The sequence below is a fragment of the Varanus komodoensis genome, unplaced genomic scaffold (assembly GCF_004798865.1).
Source record: "Varanus komodoensis strain SLA01 unplaced genomic scaffold, ASM479886v1 scaffold96, whole genome shotgun sequence".
In the NCBI taxonomy this organism is placed as follows: Eukaryota; Metazoa; Chordata; class Lepidosauria; order Squamata; family Varanidae; genus Varanus; species Varanus komodoensis.
Window position 1 is genome coordinate 975640 of NW_025336664.1, and position 16486 is coordinate 992125.

General features: G+C 43.2%; 1 protein-coding gene across 3 annotated transcripts in view; it reads left to right on the forward strand.

Moving 5' to 3' along the window:
• The window catches only part of SDK2 (sidekick cell adhesion molecule 2), a 317930-nt gene that overhangs the window by 169100 nt on the left and 132344 nt on the right, over positions 1-16486 (forward strand). For all 3 annotated transcript variants that reach the window (XM_044418964.1, XM_044418963.1, XM_044418965.1), the window contains exon 2: positions 9674-9833. In XM_044418964.1, coding sequence (XP_044274899.1) covers positions 9674-9833 — 160 coding nt within the window. The remainder of the gene's footprint in view (positions 1-9673; positions 9834-16486) is intronic.

Below are 16486 nucleotides of genomic sequence, written 5' to 3' on the forward strand. Positions count from 1 at the left end.
ATTAACCTCCAGCACTAGCACAAAGCTCCTGACTGCTAGAATACCACAGGTTGGAATAGGTTGGGTTCAGACAGAGTCCTGCACAGAATCGACCCAGTAAAATCAGTGGGACTTAAGTTAGTCAGGAGCCACTGGCTTCACTAGGTCTGCTCTTAAGTATGACTAAGTCTAGATCAATCCCCATGTCCACAACCCCCAGCACCAGTCTTCCAGTATCCCCAGTGTGAGCACCTTGAAGCCTCTCATCTTCATTGTTCCTGTCACCATATGGAAGTTTCCAGTGGGTATGTGATTTATAAATCTTCCTGTGGTGATTGGCACAACTGTACTATTTCACACATACACACATAGAGCCCAAAAGATCATGTCCAACCAGGGGGTTGCCTAGTCTTCCTGTAGCTGCCATTTTGAAAAAGGCACTCGTGCCTAGATGCAGCTAGATCTAAGGTAAGAGGGGACAGTCACGGTCTTATGTTTAAAGGCTGTTTGTGCACTCCCAAAGTGCCCCCACAGATATGAGCGGGAAAGGAATTTGTGGGTCAGACTAGATTAGTGGCTGCTGGTGGGCAATGTCTCCCTGCAGTCTCCATGGAGTGATTGACTTGTGCTTCTTCAGCCATTGCCATGCATGAAAAAGCACCAGATGTTTCCATGGGGGTTTTGCTTGCTAGTTGCGAAGTTGTGTCTGACCCTTCGCGGCCCCATGGACAACACTCCTCCAGGCCTTCCTGTCCTCCACCATCCCCCAGAGTCCACTTAAGCTCACGCCGACTGCCTCAGTGACTCCATCCAGCCACCTCATCCTCTGCCGTCCCCTTCTACTTTTGCTGTCTATTGTTCCCAGCATCAGGATCTTCTCCAGGGAGTCCTTCCTTCTCATTAGGTGGCCAAAGTATTTGAGTTTCATCTTCAGGATCTGGCCTTCGTTATGAGGGTTGATCTCCTCTAGGCCTGACTGGCGTGGGAATGCTTTGAGGTGGATGTGCCTCAAAGACAGAGGATCTTTCCTTCCCTGCCCTCCTTAGACCTCAGAGCCTTTGTACAGGTTAGTGTCCAACTTTATACTGGGAACAAAGTGTTAGAGAATTTTGTGCGTTGCCATTAAAAATGGAAAGGAAAACTAAGCAGGAGGAGGAAGACGTGCTGCTCCACTGCTGTCGTAAAGTCCATTTTGTGGGTGAGTCTTTGGAGTCTGAAGCTGATAAAAGATGTGTTTAGTGGGTGAATTTTAAACCCCCAAGGGACTGCAATCAGACTGAATGTGACCAAGATCAAAAGCCTTTGCTGCTGCATGAGTGACTGCAAAGAGTACCAAAAAAAGTGCTATTAATTATTTTCCATCATGTATCTGGGTTTTTCTACTATGATAAAACTAGAAAGTTTAGGACAGAAAATATGCTCCAGATCTTAACTACATAGGCCTTTCCCTTAAACCCCTTTCTTCTTCTCCCCACTTTTAAAAAAAGTAATCTATCCTGTTTCTTTCTCATTTTGACATCATAGCCTCTTTTCTTCACTTTCTTATCTGCAAGCCAGAGCAGAACGTGACTTTTCTGACTGTTCCATTTGCATTGATATTACGTATATCACTGTAACTCTGCAGGCAAAAGTGAGCAGGAATGTCTACAAGAGATTTGACTACCTTTGGTTGGTGAAGATCAACGCATTTCAGTATTACTCACTGTTTCAGTTCGGTTAATCTGCACAAGCAGTATAATTGGTGTCTGATCCATGTGGTGGTGGCTTGCAGCACTTCCAGCCTCTTTGCATTGAGTCATGTGAGCTTTCTGGTATTCCCACCTCAGAAGTACATCCGACATTCCTATCAGCACTAGGCTAGCTTGTGCAAGGTTGCTGAGAATCTGCCTTTCCGCCCTCCTTCCTGGCATCAGGGTTTCCTCAGTTTAAACTGATAGAGTTGTGGGCTGAGGTGTTCATTCTCAGAGCCGGGAACACAAAATCAGCCCCTTTAATTATAAGGCACATGAAATGCGTGAACAGTCTAGCCCTGGGGAAACCGGCAGCATTTTGCAGCTCCCTAAGTCAAACAGTGGTGCCTTCTGCTGGCTGTGCTTCAGACTCAGCCTTCTTACTCCAGTCCAGTAGAGAGATGTGTGAGCCCCTCTGGCAATCCCCCAAATCTATTCGGCATCCCAAGCATTCCCATCGAGACAATCCTACAGATTGCTTTTGGAACTTTTGTTATTATTTTGCGGTATTGTAAAGCTGGGGCTCTGAGGGACGTGGTGCTGGTTAGCAGGGGCACTGGTATCATCCGCTGCCTCTCCCACCATGCTTCTGTATTCCCTCTGAGCTTAGCTGCAGCCCTTCAGGAGGTGCAGGGTGAGGGGGTGGGGGGAATGATGGAGACCTGATGCTTGAACTGATTTTTTGATACAGATCATCACAGCTGCCTGATCGTTTGGACTCTCCTTTCAGGTGTGACTATGAGAACCATCCTGTTAGGCCCCTCTGCTTCAACATATGCCACTATTCCACTGGTGGAAATGCTCAAACAGCCTGGTTGAAGAGCCCCTGTCTATTGTCCTGACTTCCCCAAACAAAAGGAGGTGGTGGGGTATTTTAGGAAGCAGGGGGACACAGCAGAGGGCTGATTTTTATACCAGAGAGAACTTGCAAAGTAGCTCCTTACCTGTGATCCCAGGGAATCATGGGAAGTGTAGATGACTAACTACATGTCTAATTTCAAGTGCCACAATCCCCTGCAGAAAATGACACTCCACACACCCCTCTTTCCTAAAAAGAGACCTTGCAGGCCTGGTGTTCAAAGGAATTAAGTCCTCTGCCACTGATGCTCTTTCCACATTTCCCCAAGTAAGTAATTTGTTTGGGGAAGTGGGAGGGCTGGAATCGAGAGCAGGGTGGTGCAGCCAGGTACAAATGCCATCTGAGTCAGGCCCAGCCAGAAAGGGGCTGACCCTAACTCAGAATGAAGGCTGCTCTTGGCAAAGAATATTTCATTTTGAAACTTCCAGTTTTCCATGAAATCTTGCACTGCGCTACTTCAGTAACCCACACACCCCAGATTCCAATTTAGAAATCTTCTATAACCATTTCTGGATTTGGGAATATTTATGTACAGACCTGGCCTGACTTGAACTTGAGATCCTCTGCACCCTTCTAGAAAAAATTAGAGACTGGTAGGGGTATTTTTATACCCTTTCTCTTTCCTTACATACTACTTGCTTATTTTCCATGTTATGCCCTCATCTGTTAAAGTGACTACAAGGTGACTTGAACGTGTCATTATCACATGGTGAACACACCTCCTTGTGAGTTTCAAGAGTCATCAACATCTAGAGAGCAATCGAAATGTTATTGTAATCAGGTGACTACACTCCTCCTGTTACAGAGTTTTTTCTGTACAAGTAATTTATTGTGTGGTTGCAATTCCTTCTTTCAGTGATTTATGGACTCTTTAGATGACCTCATGATCCCCCAGTTTTGCTTCTGTACTTTCCCAACACCCCTTTCTTTTTGTAAGAACAAGGAACACGGGGTATTATATTAGAACAGAGAAAAAGGCAGTGTTTCTACTAATGGTATTTGAACTATTTCACCATAGCACACCACCACCCAGAGGTTATTTAGTGTAAAAGCAAGAATGGAAGAAATCTGTGAGCCCTGATCTTAAAGCAGTGATGAAAGCAGAAGATACAGTGATGGATAGCTCCACGCAGAAAAGCTCGTATGCCTTGTACTCTGAAAACAGCTGTAATTCTCCTGCTCTAACACAGGCTTGGCATGACTTAAATAGAGACCCAAACTGGACACTCAATTAGTTTAACACTGACATGCTAAAATCCAATCTGAAGCAGCAGCTGGCAGCCATTTACTATGTATTTAAAACTAGGTACCACAAAAGGCTGAAGTTGGGGCTGGTGTGCGGCTTCCAAACTGAGACTTCATAATTTCCTCTTTCCTGTAGTGTCCTCTAGAAAGTGTATTCCTCAGCAACATATCCGTAAATGAAGATTACTCTGGCTCTATTTTGTTTTCAGAAGATTGTCAGATTCCTAACCCTTGCATGAAACTCTGATACCTTTGGAGTAAAGTATGCACTTCAAACGTTTTACTGCCTTGAAGTTGACACTCTTTAGTTTGTTCAGTTTCCAAAAAGCCCCAGAGGACAAGAGAAGCAATAAAATATAAATGCGTACCTCACAGCAAATTGCCCTGCGTGGGGAGTTTGAAAAGCTTAAACCCTTTTAACATTGTGCTCTCTCTCTCTCTCTCTCTCTCTCTCTCTCTCTCTCTCTCTCTCTCTGTGTGTGTGTGTGTGTGTGTGTGTGTGAGAGAGAGAGAGAGAGAGAGGGAGGGAGGGAGGGAGGGAGGGAGGGAGGGAGATGTTGAAGTGGCTGTTCCCCCCTTTCTGAACTGGTCCCACATGAAAAGAGGAATTTAATCGCACAGGTCCTGGAATGTTATTGTTTTATAGTAAATGGATACCAGGAACTAAAGCTGAGGAGGGTGTTAGGGTAGGAGTTTGAGATTTATTTTTTTTTGGCTAGGTATGTATGTGTATAAAAATAATGTGATTCAAAGTACACTTGAAAGCTGTTGGGAAATATGAATGTGCCTTTGAAGTAAAAAAGCATTCCATTTGTTAAACAGAAAATGAAGCTGTGCACTTCAACATACAGTTTTACATCGCAAATAAAATGGCAGGCTCTGCTTTCTTGTTCCCTCCTCCTCCAGGCTTCCCCAGCCGTGTTCCACCTTCTCTTTTGAAAGCCCGGCATAGTGTTTTGTTTTGTTTTTTTGTTTTTTAATGCTAAGAAGCCAGCTGGGAATAAAGGAAGCAAAGCAGCTTAGAGAAATCCTAGATGGACTTTAAGCTCTGGTTGATATGGTTACTAAATGGCTCAGGTGGGAGCAGGGACCGCGGAAGGGTCAGAACTATGTCACTGCTGACAGTACAGCCCAGAATGCCAGGTGCGTCTGCTTGGAAAATGCAAATTCAGTCCCCTGGCATGGGTAATAATAATCCAGTAGCACCTTGCATATGTTTATTCTCAAGCCCCCTTCTCCATAAAACAAGCAGAGTGAAAACAATGCCATCTCCAGTGAGGAATGGAAGTAACACGGGCCAATTCACACCGGCACTGGGCATGGCTTGGCTGTGGGTTGTGGAGACTGGGTGTTGGTCTGCATATCGGTTTGTTCCTAGTGAGTGAAATCCATCAATTGATCTGGAGCCAAGGGCCAGTGACGGGGAAGATCCTAGGCTTGCTTTGTGATAGAAGCAGGTTCGGAATTAGCTAGTCTTGAAAGACAGCTAAGACATCTAATCCAGTAGGTTGTCCAGTTGCCTGTGATGAGGAACTATAGTCTCTAGGTCAGGGGTCGGAAACCCGTGGCTCCGGAGCCGCACGTGGCTCTTGAACCCTTCTGCTGTGGCTCAGTTGCTGAAAACATGCCGGCACAGCCACTGATCTGTTCGAAGCTCCACTCAGGAACACAGCGCTAGCTAGTTAAGTAAATCCTCTGCTAAACAAGCTTCCTGCAGGCTCTCCTGTTGCACAAAATGCTGCTGAAAAGATTCTCCTTGTCCCAATGTAATCTCCTCCATCTGAATGTTAAAAGCTGCTCTTGGGACCTGTTGCAATTCACAGCACTTGACTGTTTATCTGCTAATCAGTCACGAAACACACCTATATCTCAGGCACAGCATATCCCCCCAATTTACTGAGCTCCCCCTCGCCCCCCCCACCTCATAGGCCAACCATGGATAAATCAAAGAAAAGAAAAGTTTCTGAAGAAAACCGAATGTTTAATGGTACGTGGGTAGATTCATTTGCTTTTACTGCTGATGAACTTATGGAGTTTGCTGTTTAATGCATGCAGCCCTTTAGCACTGACTTTGACTCTTAAGGAAGCTGTTCTCCTATTCAAAATATATGAAAGGAGTCCTACTAGTTTATAATGTAAGATTAAAAATAACAGTTTTTAGTGAATGAACAAGAGCTGCAGCTAAATCATAATGAAGATATACATAGCATTAAGGTAAAAAAACGATATATGCAGTGTTATCTTCATTTTAGATGTCAAAAGGGTTTTGCAGTTCCCAGTGTTTTCTTTTGTGTGGGAAACAGGTCCAAATGGCTCTTTGAGTGTTAAAGGTTGCCGACCCCTGCTCTAGGTGATCAGTCAGGAAAAACATATCATAAATTGGATGGAATCTCTATTTTCCCACCCCAGATTTTTCTTTCCCACAATAATCTACAGACTCAATGGTAAATTGTTTCTGGGCTTGTAACTTCTGTGAAGTTCCCGGCAGGACTGGGAAAACCCACTCTGCTAAAATTAGATTTGGTACATCTGTGGATATCTCAGCACCTTTGAGTTTCATTTTTGTTTTGCCATCATTCTGTAAAGTTATGCCCTGAACAAGATTAAACCATTTGTAATCTGACCAGAGAGATTTGTTATTGTGCAGATCAAAAGTATAATAGGCAAATTAAGGCAAAACAATACTGAACATCAATAGCTTGCACATGAGGTCAGGATCTTGGTTGTCCATCTTTTTATTCAGAATATCTCACAATTGTTCACATGTTCAGGAAGGATTGCCATTAAGTTCCTTCATAAAGCCATCAGGGAGAGTCAGCTGGTTCCTGACCACTGCATTTAACTCGATATGGTTTGTGCAGTCAGGCCAACCAGAGAAAATAACAGAGGGCACCCAGCCCATTACTGGATTGCCCAAACCACAGAGCAGGGCGTCATTGGCTGTCTTGCTTATTCTCAGGCCTAAAAATAGAGGAAGCTTTTTCTTCTGTGATGCTACTGCTTCATCTAAGCACTGTGGTGGCCAGAAGGATGCAACTTGTTTGCATTTAGAAGGGCAAAGAATATCTGGATAACATTTAATTAGAGGAAATGTAGGTTTTGGGTAATGACCAGGGGATTATGGGCACAAGCTAAGAACAGCTGAGGTGAATAACAGGAACAGAGGCCGGAAATTGACAGACTGTTTCCAGGCAATGAGAGCAAACATTTAAAAACCTCTGTGTATTTAAATATATTTGCATATTCATGGATGATGTGTCCTCCCCTCCTCTTTGGGAAAACAGAGAAACAGAGCAAGTCAGAAGGGACCTCCCAGGCCATCTAGTCTGACCCCTGACTCTAGCCGGCTCTGTTCATGACATGCCTATCATGTGCTCCACCTCTCCAGTGGCCTTTCTGGTCTAGTTTGTAGCCTTGGCTTCTTCCTTGTCTTTTGTCAGACTCTCCTTATTTTATCCAGGGATGCATTTGGCCTTATTGCTTCCACATGAATTGCCAGTGTGGCCCATTCAAGATTTTGGCACTCTCCATTGTCTTCAGTGCTAGGAAATGCAGTTTTTAAGTTTCCACAGACATGGATCAATTAAAATTTGCAGAGCGGAAATCTCTTCTTACTTCCCTTCCCCTCCCCATGGGAAGTGGCAACACTGGGGACTACGTTGTTGGCAGTGTCTGCCTCTCTGCTGGCAGAAAATTAAATTTATGAAAAGCAAAATGGTACTCTTTCTTTAGTTTTGGCTGCAGAAACTCTGTAGAGAATGTCAGCATGGGCTCGCTTTCAGCTGTTGGATTCTAAACTCAGAGGATAAAACTGGTAAGAAATAGATGTTTTTCAAAAGGTACACAGGAGTAGGGGAGAGAACCTGACTCACTTGAGATAAGCAGCAAGGTTCCTGTGTTTGATTGGCGAACTAGCCTGTCTTTTTCTCAAGTTTGTCTGCAGCATCTACAGTGGGCAAGGCTCTGATCTCATCTTTCTTTTATGGGAGACTTGCATAATTCAACAGGGAATTCCGTCCCCTCCCCACCCCTGATGCAGGTGCGCCACAGTCACATCAGCTGGGGGCTAGACAAGATCTTCAGGGTCTCCCTCCAACAAGCTCAGATAAGCAACAGGAAACTTCTTAATTAAGGTACAATTAACTCTAGTGTCACCTAGTGACTAAGCGATAGTCTAGTCCTAAAACTGGGGATGACTCCCACCCATCCCAAATCCCTTCATCCCACTCTTCTGATGTCTTTTCCTTGTTATTTCCTTCTGGCTACCAACACCTCTAGGTTCTCCCATCTCACCTTGTTAGATTAACAAGTAATGTTTGGCCTGCAATTGTAATAAGCTTAATGTCCACAAAGGTGACCTTACATGGCATTAGCCTAACCCAGTTGTGATAGAGGCGGTTGCAGCAGCTTTACTATGGGTGCAGCAACAGCTCAGATCAACTCATGTAATGCAAGCAGCAGTTACAGCAAGATGGGCAGAACACGGTCAATCTATTGTCCCATGTATACTATGTGTATTATGTTCCGTATAACTCTGATCTAGAATGATTTCATACTTTGAAACAAGTGTTGCATTTTCTTTACTAAACAAAAACTTAATTATCTTGCTTTAAACATTTTGCCATGGAAACCAAACATCACTCTTCTGTTCTGCCAGTATTCTAGTTTGACTCTTTATTTGTCACTGCAATTAGGGGCAACCACTCTGGTGTGCTTTTACAACTTGGTTGATCACTGTACAGTTTGGCTTAAATTGAATTTTTATGACCTAAAATATCATCCAAACCTATTATCTGGCTTTGTCAATATAAAACTGAATTTTCTCTTTACTTCTGTTCTCTGTCAAAGTAGGAACTTGTATATTTCATTAAACTGCTCTGTTTCGCGTTTGAAATTTGGGTCAGCCACTGCTTCTTTGTCCCTGAATTCTGCAGGTAACCACATATCCTGCAGCACTTAATACTCCTCACTCTGAGAGTATTTCTCTCTGTGTATTTTCAAGTGTTAATAGAAGTGGCAGGGGGCTCCCAGTTTGGATTGGGACTGCAGTAGTGGTGAAAGGAATAACCCTTTGCCCCATACTGTTTTCCAATTAAAATTCCCCCAGAGCTGTTATTTGTCCCTCAAGCCAAACACACAGTTATCCTACATATTCTGTCCCTCTAAGCAAATAGCAGGTTTGGGGACAAGGTAATTTTAAGCAAAATGAAAACATGCAGAACAGAAGGGTTAAACATTCCTCTCCCAATGCTATAGTACCAAACTAAATCACACACACTCGAAAACACAGACAGACATCTACCCTTCACTTTTTTAGAACCTGCAGAAGATCCTAGTCACAGATCTCCTGTGTGATGTATAGCTGGCCTCCTAGACTGCATTTACCTTATGAGATTTGTCTGCTGTATTCCCCACTTCTTATTCTGAAAATCTTTTAGCATGCATATTATCCTTGAGGTACCATGGCAGCAAGAGCACTTAAAAGCATGAGGCCCAAATATATTCCAATAAAAATGATGCAGAAAAATGTACATGGGTTCTTTCCTCCTGGGAGAACTACAACCACAAGGTTAATTTATAATGCCTGGTGGTGGTTGTGCTTTGTTCAGTGAAAGTAATACCTTTAAGATAGGATGACCCAGATATTCACAGGCACACTACAGGCTTCCTCTAAACTTCGTAGCTTCCAGGATGAGAGGGATGGGGTTTCCCTATAGTTATTCATTCATTTCCCTTTGAAACATCCAACATTCACTGTGTTGGGGAGAGGGTAAGACACCCATATGGGTGGTCTTGTGCTTACTTTTACACAGGGAAGAGTGCACTTGTGGGGTTGACCCCTTTTCCCTTTTCTTTACAGATGACGTTTCCCCATATTTCAAGACAGAGCCCGTCCGTACACAGGTCCACCTCGAGGGGAACCGCCTGGTCCTCACCTGCATGGCCGAAGGCAGCTGGCCCCTGGAGTTCAAATGGCTGCATGACAACAGGGAGCTGACTAAATTCTCGCTGGAATACAGGTATGACGTCATGGCTGTCCTTTCGCGTTTCTGAAGGCAGGATGAATGTTCCTGGCTTCCACTTGAAGCCCTTGTCCCTGCAGGCTGCTGCCTATCATTATCCCCATGGTAGCAAAAGCCCTTGGGGTTTGTGTGTCATCTGCTACTCTCAGCTTGTGCACAGGAACCACACTTGGCCTTTAATCAATTTATTTTCTTGCGTAGCTGCTAAAAGGTGGGCTGGGGAATGCTCCGTTGTTGTGCGACACATGCAAAGGGCATTCATAGAATAGCTGTAGCATGGAAATTGCCAGAAAGGTGTCCTGATATGAATTTGATGGTTGGGATGTGTTTAGAATGGCCAGAAATGATGAGCTGTGCAGAAAATCCACGCAAGGAAGGCTTTTTCAAAATCGTCCTATTTTCAATGGAACTTTCGCCCTATATTAGGTTTAGGGGTATACACCAGAGTAGGGTTAGGGTTAGAAAGACGAGGTGTCTTGGTATGATTTTGATTGTTGGAATGTGTTCAGAATGGGCAGAAATGATGAGCAGTGGATGCTTGTTATTTATGGCTGTCTGCTACTGGAGCATGTCTGTTTTGTATGGGAAAAAGGTGAGTTCTTTGTGCTTGCTGACTGCTATTGATGGGGTTGTTTCCAAGGGTCTCTGGACAATGGTTATCATAGTTTCAGGGTCATTTTGCCTAATCTCTTCAAGAAGAAATGTCTTATGTCTGACCTTTTCTCTGCAAGAATTCCAGAATTCAGTTTGTAACCCATTGACATTGGCTAGCCCAAGATAGTAGGTCTCTGCTCCTGAACCCAAGCTTGCCCAACATGGCCCAAGACCTGGTCCCAAGATCTTTGGGAACCAAATATTGCTATTAATTATATACACAATGTACAGGTTGGATTGGCTGTTTGTACATCCCTACAAGCGTCCATCCCTATAAGTGCCTATCAGTGTAAAAGGATTTGCTTGGTCATTAATTGGTTTCATAGCTTCATAGCTTTTAATACCAGGAGAACTAATATTGGCATGGTGCCCTGCAATTTGCAAATATGGGACTCACCTGGGCTGTTAGGAAGATGTCCAGTCCTGATTTAGAGTCATCGAGTGACAGGGAGCCCTCCCTGCCTCTCTGGTGAGCAAGTTCTGTGTTTTAATTACTGTCACTGTGAGGAAATGCACTTATTTTAAACTTGTCCAATGACTTTTCCCAGCTACTGAGACTCGTTAGGCCTCTGTCTGCAGGAATGAACAGCATGCTACGAAGCTGTGGCTTTCTCATGTTCAAATATTTATATGCATTGATCACATCCATCCCCCATTCTTCTTGTGCTTACACTGAATAGAGCAAGTTCTCATTGAGAGAAAAGCAGGAGGAAAGGTGTGTATCAAATATTTAGGAATGATACCATTTATTTCAGAAACTTTCAGTTTCTCACCAGGGATGAGTAAGAAATTCACTGGTTTTGCATTTTAATGCAAACTCACCGAATTTGCTCCTCTTACACACAAACCAGAGCTGACAATATTAGCACTTCCCTGAACTTTGCACAGCAGTTTGTGAATCAAAAATACAAATAAAGCTTCATTACTTAATTTAACTTAATTTAATGTATTCATCTGCAGCATTTTGACTCTACTCTTCAGCCAAAAGAGGCTCTCAGAATGACTTACATAAATTAGGCTGATGGTCTAAAAGACAGAGCACAAAAGGGAACGGGCTTGATTGGGAGGAGGAAAATCACTTGCAAAAATTGTATACATTAGATGAGTGATTACAAAATGCATATTTTTGAAGAGTGTGCACAAAAATGTGTACATTTAGAAAAAGTATATGAAAATGTATACAAATTTTTGTGCAGAGTTTTAAAAAACCACATTTGCAAACTAATGCAGAAATGGGATGGAACAAACTTAATGCTGGGAAAAAAGAGAAACGGAGCAGAATCTAACATGGCAGATGCATCAGTCTTTATTTCCTACCATTCATGGTTCTCTCTTTGCTAGGAGAGAAACAAATTCTTTGTTTTTCCACATTTGTTTTTTCTTCAGGTGAGGGTGGATAGGTCACAAGGTAGAGTCCAGAATATGTATGGTGTCTTTCACCCATTTGTTGTCCAAAGTGGATGCCACTAGAACAGGCCTCTATTTCTCATCTGTTTCTAAGCTTGTAAATCTCTTTGAGGGGCCATGTTATATTTTTGCTTCCTTTCCCCCCTTTGATTTACTTTCCCCTACATCTCCTCCATGGTAGCCCTCAGATGAATGATTCACTGTGAACCAGCATCTTGAGTTATGAATTCTGAACACATTTGGAAGTGTTCACAAGCCTGACATGTGATTACCTAAGTGGCTGAAAAAAGGCATGTACTGGGGGTGAGAAAAAACAGACGAGTTGTAGAAATGACATTTACAGCATTGTTCATTGGGCTTCAGCCAGGTATAAACATCTGGCTTGTTGTCGTGACCCTATGCAAGATAGACGGAGGATCTGTATGAAGCATTTAATGATAGAATCCTAATGCCAGATCTTCTTCTTTTTTTTTGAACATTGCCTCTTCTCCTTTCAAGATTCATGCTTGTAGCATTCTCGTTTTTATTTATTCTTTTTGACATTTTCAAAAAGGAGTTGCTCAATAGACTTCTTTAACCAAATAGCAAGCAAGTTTTGTTTCCTAGGTCTGTGTTTCAGGGAGGTAGCACCTTGCATTAGTAAAACATAGATCACAAGATGCCAGTCACACAAGAAGAATTGCCAGGCTTAGATTCACTGCTTATTAATTTGTGCAGCACTTGGTCCTGCTCAGTTAATTTGTTACCATTTTGTCTGGTCACAGGGAAGATGAAAAGCACCTCTGGTTGCTACTGACGCGTTTGTAGAGTTGTTCCCTCTTCAAATAGCTTGTTAATTACCCTCCATTCTGATTGCTATCATTTATTTATCATTTACTGGTTCTTCTGCCTCTTGGTTTGCAGTAGTATCTTTTTCACTGTCTCTCTGCATCTTCCCTTAGAGACGCGTCAAAAAAGTTTCCTTCCATCTCTTTCTCTCTCACTTGGGCCCTGCTGGTAATTTGAAAAGAAAGCAAGTGTTATGGAGTCGCTGCCGCTTGAGGCTTGTCTTTAAATCAAGCCACGTGCTTCTCCATATTTTGCCTGTGCGTGCGCATGTGTCATCCTCTCCAGTTTAATCAATGATTCAGCCCGAGACAAGCCATTTCCCCATTTAAAGGCATCAAACTTGAAGGCATCTTGATGCCAGAGAGATGCCTTCTCGCTCTACGACCCCCAGGAAGGCCAGTAAATGTTGCCAAGTGTGCGCAGTCCCCACTCTGACAGCCGCTGATGTCAGGCCCACATCACATGCTGTGGATGGCCGCTTCAGGTCTCCCTTCAAAGGAACGGCGAAAAGCCGCATTTTTAAAAGCAGCCTCATGAGGCTATTTCTTCACTGTCTCGAGGATCTGTTGTCCCTGTCATGCAAAACCCTTCTAAATGGACTTGTTTATGAGCAGGAAGCCAGGCGATTTTGCTGAGGAGCTCAGCCAAGGAGCTTCCCTTAGAGCCTCGGCCTGGCATTGTTTGTTTCCATTAAAACCAGGCCAGGGATTCACAAATCATCTGCCTGACTTACTGGCCAAGTTCTCTTTGTGCTGTTACAAGCCTCCTCGAGTATTTCAGAACTTCTAGTATATGCATGTGTTGGTCAAGAGCGCCCTAAGCATTCACTGTTTGAAGATCTTTGCAGTCCATGTCAGGTTTAAAGATAAAGCAGAGGAAGAAAGCAGTGCATGCACGTAGAAGATGCCCATCCACAGTGAGCAGCTGGTGTGCATAATGTGCCGGCACCCAGGTCACTGGCTTTCCCACTACATTGAGATTAGTGCATTTCCATTCAATAATTTCTAAATATGCTGCCATACATATAAATTAGCATTTGTGAGGCTCGTGTAAGCCTAAGTCCTTTTTTGTCTTCCTTTCTGGCAATGTGTAACAGACCACCCTGTATATGCAGAGTGCTTGTGAAGGGATCTTACTTGCATTGGGCTTGGAAACAAGTAAGAGACAGTTCCAGAGAGGCCCTTCAAGAGCTGTTTATCTTCTCCAAAGCAGCACAAGGAAGAGCTGTGGAGGGGAGCAGACAGGTGTGCTTCTTGTCAGAGGATCAAGGACAACTAGATTGATGGGTGCCTGGACCAGGCCTGGCGTAATGAGACTATCTTGGATTTTCCCACTTGTATGTAGCTTTCTTTTTGAATATTAGTATACCATACTATAAACCAAATACTGAAATGTCAAATCCATTAAAAATGACTCAAAGACTGGCACACTCTCATATCAGTCATTGTCCTCCCTCCACGGTGTCTAGCTTGTCATTTCCAGTGCACATCTAGAACCAACACAAGCTGAGCGAATGGCGTGATTCCATGTGCAAAAGCTCACATTTTTCTTTTACTCCACAGTTTAGTCAGTCTGGAATGACCCCCTCCCCCTTGTTTTCTGCTCATAATTGCTAGGATAAATTATGCCTATTTCAAAGGTTTGTTCAGTGGCATTGTTGCTGAGAAGCTCAACTGCATGTAGTTTGTATTTTTGTTGGCACCAAACCAGCACCTTGCCTGACGAATGTACCGTGTCTTTTCTGCTGGGAAAGGCTGCATGAGTAAGAGAACTCGGAGCACAATGGTCCTGATGGTGTGATATTAGGCTACCTGTAAAGTTCATGACCTGTATGTCGCCCACTCTCGTTGCTCTGATTTACTCTGATTAAAAGGATTTGGTCTTCTGCAGTATGCAAAGTATGTGAACTCCATATAAATTCAGGTGCCTTCCTGACCACCTTAGTCAAGTGATTAAGCTCAGCTATTAACAGTTCAGAGTCCTGAAGGTCAAGAGGGAGTAAGCCATCAGCCAGACCAGAGGCAAGTGGAGTTCTTCAGGACAGGTAAGAGGTCAGGGAGTGACAGGGGACCATGCAGGTGATGAAGTGCAAGTGGGTGCTCCATCAGATTGACAAGGTAGCACCAACAGCAAAGAAGCTTGGAAAGTTCAGCTTGTCAAGCTCTTCTGAATAGCCGGCAAGTGGCTTAAGGTGGAAGAGTCGCAGCTTTGTAGAACCAGATGGAACTGTCTCTTTCCCAGGTGCCAAGGCAGTTGATGGGGCATATAATCCTGTTTAGGTAACACAGATCAGCCTGCAGTTCCTTTGGTGGACATGTCACTTCAATGGTACAGTAAGTCAAGTGCTGGATTGGGGCCACCAGGTGCTCAGGTTGAACACTGGTTCCTTACATTACTTTGATGTAGGGTGAAACTTCATATGACCAAGTTTGTATGCATAGCAGAAGGCACTCAGTCCTTTGCTGCTAAGGGTTCAAGTCCAGCCCTATACTATTCCAGCTCCTGAAAAGTATCTGTTGGCACAAGGAACATTGCAAGAATCTAGAGATTCCTCCAGCTTCATTCTACTCGGCCATTCAGCCCAAACAATTATAAAATGTCTGAGTGGGGTGTTTGCCACTGGAGGAAAGAATATTCTTTGTTTTATTTATCTTCCTTTTATAGTAGTGCAACAGAACCATGTGTTGCTGCAGAAGAAAAGTGGAAGACTTAATGTTAAATAGCAAATGGTGAAGATAGCCAGATTTACTCAGCAGATGTTCTTAGAGCATTTCTAACATGTATGGAACATCTGCAAAACAGCAAATGCATAAGACAAAAGATCCGAATTCTGTAGAGATGCCTGTGCATTTTTGCTGTTGTTGAGATTACAGTCCTTAAAAGCAATTGCGCTAAGTGGCATCATCACAGTGCTATAGCAGTATACACAAATCATTTGACTGTTGATTTTGCCATCATCCACGCGCAAGTTATTTTTGCTGCTGCTTTTGTCTAAAGCCGTGAATTAGAAAGCATCAAATTGAATTAGGAAGCACCCTGAGGAATCAGTACAGTGGGTGTGACCATAGACAGAGTTATTTCTGAAATACACATTCACATACTCATCTGTGTAGAAGTTAGTTATTTCTTAATAAGAACAATAGCAAGTACCCTCCAACAAAATTTCAGATGCACAAAAGCCAGACTACACAGAATTCTAGGAAGGTAATAGTGTTCACCACTTAAATCTTCAGCTATGCTATTAATACACAAATTGGATTTGAAGGGGGAACCAAAGTATACTCTGCCTAATACTGCTGGCAACATGGATATGATTTTAAAATTAGCTTCAAAATTCTGAACAAACTTTTACATATAATCAAGGGTCCACAAATTATGGGTAGTTTTGTAGGAAAAAACAATTGTACTAAGTGAGATTCCATATAAAACTTGGGTTCGTGGGAAAGACCAAGCGTCCAGACCATCTAGGCTTTATTGTATTACCCAGGTTCCCCGGGGGTCCATACTCACAATAATGCATTACCAGGCAGGCAGAGGTGAACTCTGCTGCAAAGCTTCAATACCATTACGGGGCATTTATAGGTACACAGGTACAGGGCAATTGATGACAGAATGCAGAGATTACAATAAGATTCTGAGGTCATCACATACAGAACAGATAAAGAAACGTCAGTCAATCACACAGTAACAATGAGATTACAGTATTTCGAATTGCCTGTATTGACACTTTAGTTCAGTAGCTTGAACCCATCTCCAGATCT